Raw genomic sequence first — 8,731 nt, 5'->3', positions numbered from 1 at the left:
AAGGGACACAGGTTCAATCCCTGGTTGGAGAACTGAGATCCCACATGCCTTGGAGTAACTAGGCCTATGTACTGCTACTACTGAAGCATCCTTGAACTGTCCATCGGAACGTTAGTGTCTGCAGATGACTTCACTTTCACTGCAGGGAAAATATACAGGTCCTCATCTTCCATCCCTGTTAACTCCAAATCTACTGACAGAGAATTGATATTATTTACAGAGTCTGAGATAAGAGCACAAACTAAAATTATCTTCATATGGTTTCATAAGCACTTGTTTTTCTCTAAAATGGCCTACTAAAATTTAAAAGCAGAATACAAAACTAGTAATCAACAGCTTAAAAATGTATTTACAATAGAAATTAAAAAAATAATTTATTCACTTTCACTTTAATAAAAATAAAACTATTACAATTCAATTTTCAAAGTCCAGCTGGTGGTTAAGATAACTAATATTGCTCTCAATGCAGGCCAAATCTAAAATAAATATATATAACTTTTAAAGTCATCAGTACCATTTTAATAGAATCCATATATATGCATTAATATACATTTTTTTTTCTCTTTCTGACTTACGTCACTGTTTAACAGGCTCTAGGCTCATCCACCTCACTAGAATTGTCTCAAATGTGCTTTTTTTTATGGCCGAGAAATATCCCATTGTGTATAAGTACCACAACTTCTTTATCTGTTCATCTGTTAATGGACCCTATTTGCAAGGCAAAAATAGAGAAGCAGTCATAGAGAACAGACTTTGGACACAGTAGGGGAAGGAGATGGGGGAAAAATTGAGAGAGTAGCATTGAAACATGTGCATTACCATATGCAAAAGAGATAGCTAGTGGGAAGTTGCTGTATGATGCAGGGAGCTCAACACGGTGCTCTGTGACAACCTAGAGGAATGGGGGGAAGGTTCAAAGGGAAGGGATATATATATATTTATGACTGATTTGCATCATTGTATGGCAAAGTCAACACAATATTGTAAAGCAATTATCCTCCAACTAGAAATAAGTTAATTAAAAAGAATAATAATGTTTAATACAGCAAAGTGTTCCAGCCAATAGAAGCAACTTCTGATACTGTGCTAATTCATGAGCACCCTTCAGAACCACAAGTAAGTGCGTAAGAGAAGCAAAAGCTGCATCCTCAGCACTTCTGGAAACAGTATTTCATTACGGAAGAATCTACTGCATCCATGCCATGTGAGAGGAAGATGGGGCTATACAGCTAATTTTTGCTTTCTTTTCCCTAAAATTTCCCCAAATTCCAAATCAGAGTCTGTCTTCTCCAAAATGTTCTCAGAACCTATCCCTTAAGTCATAAAATAACGATCTTTCTATTTCCCACTCTCACCCGCCCCTGACCAGCGCATTCTGAGTTGGTTGCGGTGGGGGGTGGGACGTCCTGTCAGTGTCACCTGAGCAGGATTTGTTGGGTGAGCTGATTGGCTGCAGGAGCAGGAACGACTTATGACACTCACTCCCTCAGGGTTTAGTTAGGTGTCTTGTAGTGAAAATGTCCCAACAAGAAGAAGAAGCATCATGAAGAGGCTAGCAGGCGCTGTGCTGGGGCTTCTGTTTGCCCAGGTTTGCTGTGAGTTGGGGCTGCCCCACAGGGAACCTGAAGGAGCGAGGCGCTGCTCTATTGTTGAGGGAGAGAGAGGAGCTGACAAGTCCTGCAGACTTTCTATCCTTCTCATCATCTATGGGCATGGGGGAGCACTTTCAGGGTTTAGTAGCAGTTACAGTGACCCTCACAGTGACTCTTTCTCTTTCCTCATCAGGTGTGCGAGGGGTGGATGTGGAGCAGAGTCCCCCAGCCCTGAGTCTCCAGGAGGGAGCCAGCTACACGCTTCGGTGTAATTTTTCCACTTCCCCACAGAGTGTGAACTGGTATCTTCAGAACCCCGGGGGTCGCATCATCCACCTGTTTTCCGTTCCTTCAGGGACAAAGCAGGATGGAAGATTAAATGCCACCACAGTCCCTGCAGAACGCCGCAGCTCACTGCACATTTCCTCTCCGCGGCCCACAGACTCCGGCACTTACTTCTGCGCTGCGCAGCACGGTGCTCCCCAGGCACCTGCAGCCTCTACACAAACCCTCCTGGGGTTGAGCCCCTCCTCCAGCCTCAGTCACACTGTGGGCCCCACAGGGCATTTGCAGTGCTTCATGTTATTCAGCTATATCAGGACAGTTTTAACCACATATACTTTTTGGCCCTACAGATTATGGACTTTGGTCTTTATCTTTCCTTCTCAACATGTATCTCCTTCTGCACTAGAAACTTCTAATAGGAAACTAGCAGAGTAGTTGATATGAGGACAGAATTAAAATAAATATTTAACCATAGCTTCCCAGGTGACTGAGTGGTGAAGAATTTGCCAACCAGTGGGGGAGATGCAGAAGACATGAGTTTGACCCCTGGATTGGCAAGATCCTCTGGAGTAGGAAATGGTAACCTCTCCAGTATTCTTGGGAAACACTGGGAAATCTCATGGACAGAGGAGCCTGGTGGGCTCCAGTCCATGGGGTCTCAAACAGTTGGACTGATTGAGTGACTAAGTAGACATACCGAACTCAAAAATGTTAAAAATTAAAAGGAATTAAATGAAATCACTCCAATAAAGATATTGTCCAGTTTGTGAGAGGGTGGGGCCTACTGAAAGAATTAAAGCAGATATGAACTTAGAGTTCTAGTTGGCTGAGAAGAGCAGAAGAGGAACTTGAGTTGTCACTGAACACTGATGCCAGAAACAATGAAAAGATACTGAGAACATCATTTTGATTCTGTGGCTTCAACTAGGCTATGACTTGTGAGGAGAACATCTAGGATATCTCATCAATTAGGTGGACTGAGAAAACTGGATTACAAACAAGTTCATGCAGATAGAAACTCTAAGAAAGAAATAGGTGTCTGTGGATCTAACAACTTTTTATCTGTTTAGGTAGGGGTGAGTGGACAACAGAAGGAAAAAAGTGATCAAGAGCAGGTGAAACAGAGCCCTCAATCTTTGACAGTCCAGGAAGGAGAGATTTCAATTCTGAACTGAAGTTATGAGAAGGGTGCGTTTGACTATCTCCTGTGGTACTGGCAATATTCTGGTAAAGGTCCTGCATTCTTGATAGCCATAAGTTCAGTTATGAATGAAATGGAAGATGAAAGTTTCAGTGTCCCTCAGTAAGAGTGCCAAACAGCTCTTATTGTACATCGCAACTTCCCAGCCTGGAGACTCAGCCACCTACATCTTTGCAGCAAGTGCCCGGTGCTCCCCAGGCACCTGCAGCCTGTACCCAAACCTGCAGCTGAGCTGCAGCCACACCCTGCTGTGTGGATGAAATACACATGCACACACGCAAAATCTGTTTGGTCCTAAAAATCTTAATATATTTAAGAAAACTGAAATTATATAGAATTTATTCTTCAACAAAAATGGAAATGATACAAAATATCTAGTACAAAGAGATGTCTGTAGAACCTCTCAAATATTTGGTATATATGCACTAACTTAAAAATAAACATAGGTTAAAGAAACAATTACTATGACTTTATAAAATATTTTGAAAGTAAATATTGTGAGACCACATTATATAAATATGTATGAGATGCAGCTAAAATAATACATAAAAGAAAATTTATCTTTTTAAATGCTTATTTAACTAAAGAAAAAAGGTTTAAAAACTATCATCTAGGCTTTCAGCGAAAGATGATAGAAAAGCGAATTAAACCCTACATAAACTGAAAGAAGTAAATAATAAACTGTTGGATTGGTGAAATACAAAGAAAGCTATAGGGATAGCCAGGAAATACAAAGTTAATTTTGTTAAAATGGTCAATAAGATTGAAATATTTCTAGGTAGAATTATCAAAGGAAAAAAGAAAAAAAAAACACAAATTATAAATATAAGTAACTAAAAAGAAAATTATTCTACAAATTCTATAATATTAAAAGGGTAATAAAAGAATGTAATTAACAAGTTTATGTCACTGAGTAAGTGTATAGAAGTAGATTTACACAAGTAGGGAAGATTTATTTTTTTGACAAAGTGCAAAGACAGTTCAATGCAGGTAACGCAGTCTTATGAGCAAATGATGTTGGGATAATTGGATATTCTTGGTAAATAATTAAAACTTGGCCTAAATATCACACCTCATACAAAAATTTGGGTACAGTCTCAAAATTAAGCATACATCCAGGTGTAAAATGTAAAATTACAAAATCTTTTAGGAAAAACATAAGAGAGTATCTTCATGACCTAGGGTTAGACAAAAAGAATTTTGACATGACACCAAAAGCACGATCCATAAACAAACTTAGATTTCATCAAAATTAAGGATTTGCTCTGTGAAAGACACTGTTAAGAGAAGGAAAAAGATAAACCACAGAAATGACAGGAAATACATTTTCATCAAAAGATTGTGTTCAGAATACAATGAACTCTCTAGACTCAGCAGGAAGAAAACATCCAGTTGAAAACTGGACAATAGATTTACACAGACACTTCATCAGAGAGCTATGTAGTAAGGAAATAAGCATATAAAAAGATGGTCAGGCTAAGTCAAATATCTCTCTTAGTAAATGTCACATTGCACTGGAAAATATGTGGGTTATTTTCAAGTATCTTTTGACAATAATTTCTAGCATAATTCCACAGTGATTAGAAAACAGACTGTAGGATTTCAATATCTTTAAACCATGAAATTTTGCACCCTGTTTTATGTCCCTGGATATGTACGTGTATCTCCCAGTTTATAGTCAATGGGACCTTGAATAGAATTTGCATCCTACTATTGTGTGAAAATTGCATAAATCTTAATTAAATTGATTCATAGTGACTTTCAGGTCTACTGTACCCTCCTACTTTTCTGTATATCCATTCTATTAATTTTTGAGAGTTTGCCATTGAAACTCCAACCAAAGTTTTTAATTTATTTACATAAAAAATAGTTGTAATATACAGTGGAACTGTAGTTTGTGCTTTGTTTCCTAAGTCTAATGTATACTTTCATCATTTAAAAAGTAAAGAGAAAAAAAGATGGTTGACATTATTAGTCATTAGGGAAATGCAAATTAAGGCACAAAGAGATACTATTTTACATCTATCATAAAGACTAAAATTAAAAATACTGGCAATATCGAGTTCTGGCAAAGATGCAGAGAAATTGTAGCCCTCATATATTGCTGGTGGGTGAATTGTCCAGTCATTTTGGAAAAATGTTCAGCAGTTCCACATAAATTTAAATATTCACTTACCTTACAACTCTGCAATCACACTCCTGAGTATTTATGCTTGAGAAATAAAATATTTATCTTTATACAAAAATCTGTACATGAATATTCATAGCAGCTATATTTGTGATGACCAAAAGCTGGAAACCAGTCAAGTATTCTTCATTGGGTAAATAGATAAATAAATCCACTCTAATACCCCTGTACAATGACATATTATTTACAGATTTTTTTCAACTTTTAATAGAGTTGTGCCTCAACAAACCATTTTCAGTTGAAAAATAACAAAAATGCATTTAATATACCTAATCCAGCCTATGTTAAAGGTGATCAACACTTGAGCCTACTTACTTGTTTTTTACTTTGGCCTACTTATCTTGTCTTTAGGTGGGAGAAGTCATCTAATGCAAAGTCTATTTTACACTAACATGTTGAAAATCTCATGTAATTTATTGAGTACTGTACTGAAAGTGGAAAATAGAATAGTTGTATGATTACAGAATGAAGGTAAGTGTATCAGTTTTTTACCCTCATGATCTCAAGGCTGGCCAGGAGCTCAGCTTACTGCTGCTGCCCAGATCACCAAAGAATAAATAGCAAATGTTACTAACATGGGCAAAGTTCAAATTTTAAATTTCAAAGTGTGGTTTCTACCGAATGTGCATCACTTTCTTACCACTGTAAAGTCAAAAATCCAAAGTCAAGACATCATAAGTTGGGACAGTCTGTAGTGACTAAAAGAAACAGACTATTGATACATGCAGTAGCTTAGATAGGTCTTCCAAGGTAGCTCAGTGGTAAGAATCTACCTGCAATGCAGGAGACGGGGGGTTGATTCCTGGGTGGGGAAGATCCCCTGGAGAAGGAAATGACAACCCACTCTGGTATTCTTCCCTGGAAAATTCCAAGGACAGAGGAGCCTAGAAATCTACAGTTAGTCAGGTTGCACAAGAGTGGGACATGACTTAGCAGCTATAAAACAATAGCCTAAATGGCTCTAACATCTCAGGATGTTATGTTGAATGAATAAATAGTCCATCTCAAATGCTACATGGTGTATGATTACACTTATTGGATTATTATGATTGTATACATACTGTGATTCTACTTATACAACGTTCTCAAAAAACAAAATTAGAGATGAAAAAGAGATCAGTGGTCAGGGTTAAAAAGAGCTGCAGAGATGGGGAGAATATGCAGGGGGATTTCTTTAAGAGACAAAACAATTTTGTGTAATGATTTTAGTGGTGGTACAAGAACCAATACATGTGATAAAATGTCGTGGACTAATGCATCAAAACCAAAGAATGTATATAAAAACTGATGTATAAGGTTATGGTATTTTGATAAAATTTTATCAATATAAATTTCTTAATATATGTAATTATTATATTAGTATATATCTATATTTTATAATATCATGCTGCTTTGCAAGCTGCTGTGGTAATTCATGATCTGATCTCTTCTGCTTAATTACAAATAATTTCAAGCCTAGGCATTTGTTACCTGTCAGCACTCAGAAGTGAAATGAGAAAGAAGTGTAGATGTCTCAGATAAATACAACCTATCCTCCCTGCTTCAGTCATTCATGAGTTATTTTGATCTTAAATTCCATGAATTGGCACTATTTTAGACCTGTCTGTATTTTATTTTCTACTTGTCTATTTGCCTTTGGTTCTTTTATATTAATTCAACTATTACAGCAATGAAAGCAAATGGAAGATTAACAGCTGAAACAGTGCAGAGAACTTCAGTCACCAACTTCTCTGGTGTTGATAGGTACTAAGTGTCTACAGTCTGTAAATATTAAGTTTTGTAGGAGTGCATTATAGCATTACACCACAGAAAGATCTGGCATGTTTATCTTTATTTTAAAAAGAGAAATAATAATGAGCAACTGACAAGTGAGACTGAACACTCTGGACCAATGAGACAGAAAATGTGACATGAGAATGACTTTAGGACAGATGATCTAATAAGTACAATTCTACATTTAGAGGTAACAGGATTGAATAGCCTGATTGCCCTCAATGTTTAATACATAAGATTCAATATAAAATTTTAAAACAATAATATTTTATTCCAATTATAATTTCATTTAAATATACACCACTGAATACTCTGAAATTCAGATGGGCTGATTTTTTAAAGTCGTTTTATGTTGAAGTGATTTTATTTATTGAAAAATCTAAGTGGAGCTCAGGAACACTGTAAAAAAAAAAAAGAGAGAGAGAGGTACATTAATTCTTTTGTATGAGATTGCAATTCACCCAGAAGTTCTAAGATCTGTGAATGTTTTAAAATAGTCATTAGATTCTGGATAGAGAAAAGTAAGTATAGGCTAAATGAATGACAAATCAGCAAATTACAAGAATATTTCTTAGGCTATACTAAATTATATCTTAAAGAGGATGACAAAATTATTTTACTGAATCAATGTATGTCAAATTTGGTTTCACAGCTGAATTCTACTAAAAATTTAAAGAGATAAATAACACCTATCCCACTAAAGCTCTTCCAGAAATTTGCAGAGGAGGGTAAACTTCCAAACTTATTCTATAAGGCCACCATCACCCTAATACCAAAACCAGACAAAGATGCCACAAAAAAAAAAAAAAAAAAAAGAAGAAGAAAGAAAGAAAAAGAAAACTACAGGCCAATATCACTGATAAACATAGATGCAAAAATCTTTAACAAAAATCTAGCAAATGGAACCAACAACGTATTAAAAAGATCATACATCATGACCAAATGGGCTTTATCCCAGGGATGCAAGGATTCCTTAATATCCACAAATCAATCAATGTGATACACCACATCAACAAACTGAAAGATAAAAGCCATATGATTATCTCAATAGATGTAGAAAAAGCTTTTGACAAAATTCAACATCCATTTATGATAAAAACCCTCCAGAAAGCAGGAATAGATGGAACATACCTCAACATAATAAAAGCCATATATGACAAACCCTCAGCAAACATTATCCTTAATGGTGAAAAACTGAAAGTATTTCCCCTAAAGTCAGGAGCAAGACAAGGGTGCCCACTCTCACCGCTACTATTCAACATAGTTTTGGAAGTTTTAACTACAGCAATCAGAGAAGAAAAAGAAATAAAAGGAATCCAGATTGGTAAAGAAGTAAAACTCTCACTGTTTGCAGATGACATGATCCTCTACAAAGAATACCCTAAAGACTCCACCAAAAAATTTCTAGAGCTAATCAATGAATAAAGTTGCAGGATATAAAATTAACACACAGAAATCCTTTGCATTCCTATAAACTAACAAAGAGAAAACAGAAAGAGAAATTAAGGAAACAATTCCATTCACCATTGCAACGAAAAGAATAAAATACTTAGGAATAAAACTACCTAAAGAAGCAAAAGACCTATATATAGAAAACTATAAAACACTGGTGAAGGAAATCAAAGGTGAGTCAAATAGATGGAGAAATATACCATGATCTTGGATCAGAAGAATCAATACAGTGAAAATGAG

The 8,731-nt window shown here is 36.1% G+C and overlaps 1 gene segment (V, D, J or C); it reads left to right on the top strand.

Annotated features, from left to right (window-relative positions):
- Positions 1-1,543: 1,543 nt before the first annotated feature.
- On the top strand, positions 1,544-3,338 carry LOC136172555 (T cell receptor alpha variable 22-like). The segment is given in 3 exon segments: positions 1,544-1,595; positions 1,786-2,141; positions 3,225-3,338. Coding segments are annotated over 3 exon segments (522 nt in total).
- Positions 3,339-8,731: the final 5,393 nt, after the last annotated feature.

The sequence above is a fragment of the Muntiacus reevesi genome, chromosome 7 (assembly GCF_963930625.1).
Source record: "Muntiacus reevesi chromosome 7, mMunRee1.1, whole genome shotgun sequence".
Classification (NCBI taxonomy): domain Eukaryota; kingdom Metazoa; phylum Chordata; class Mammalia; order Artiodactyla; family Cervidae; genus Muntiacus; species Muntiacus reevesi.
The sequence above is the reverse complement of the archived record's forward strand: the minus strand, read 5'-3'. Positions and strand labels throughout refer to the sequence as shown.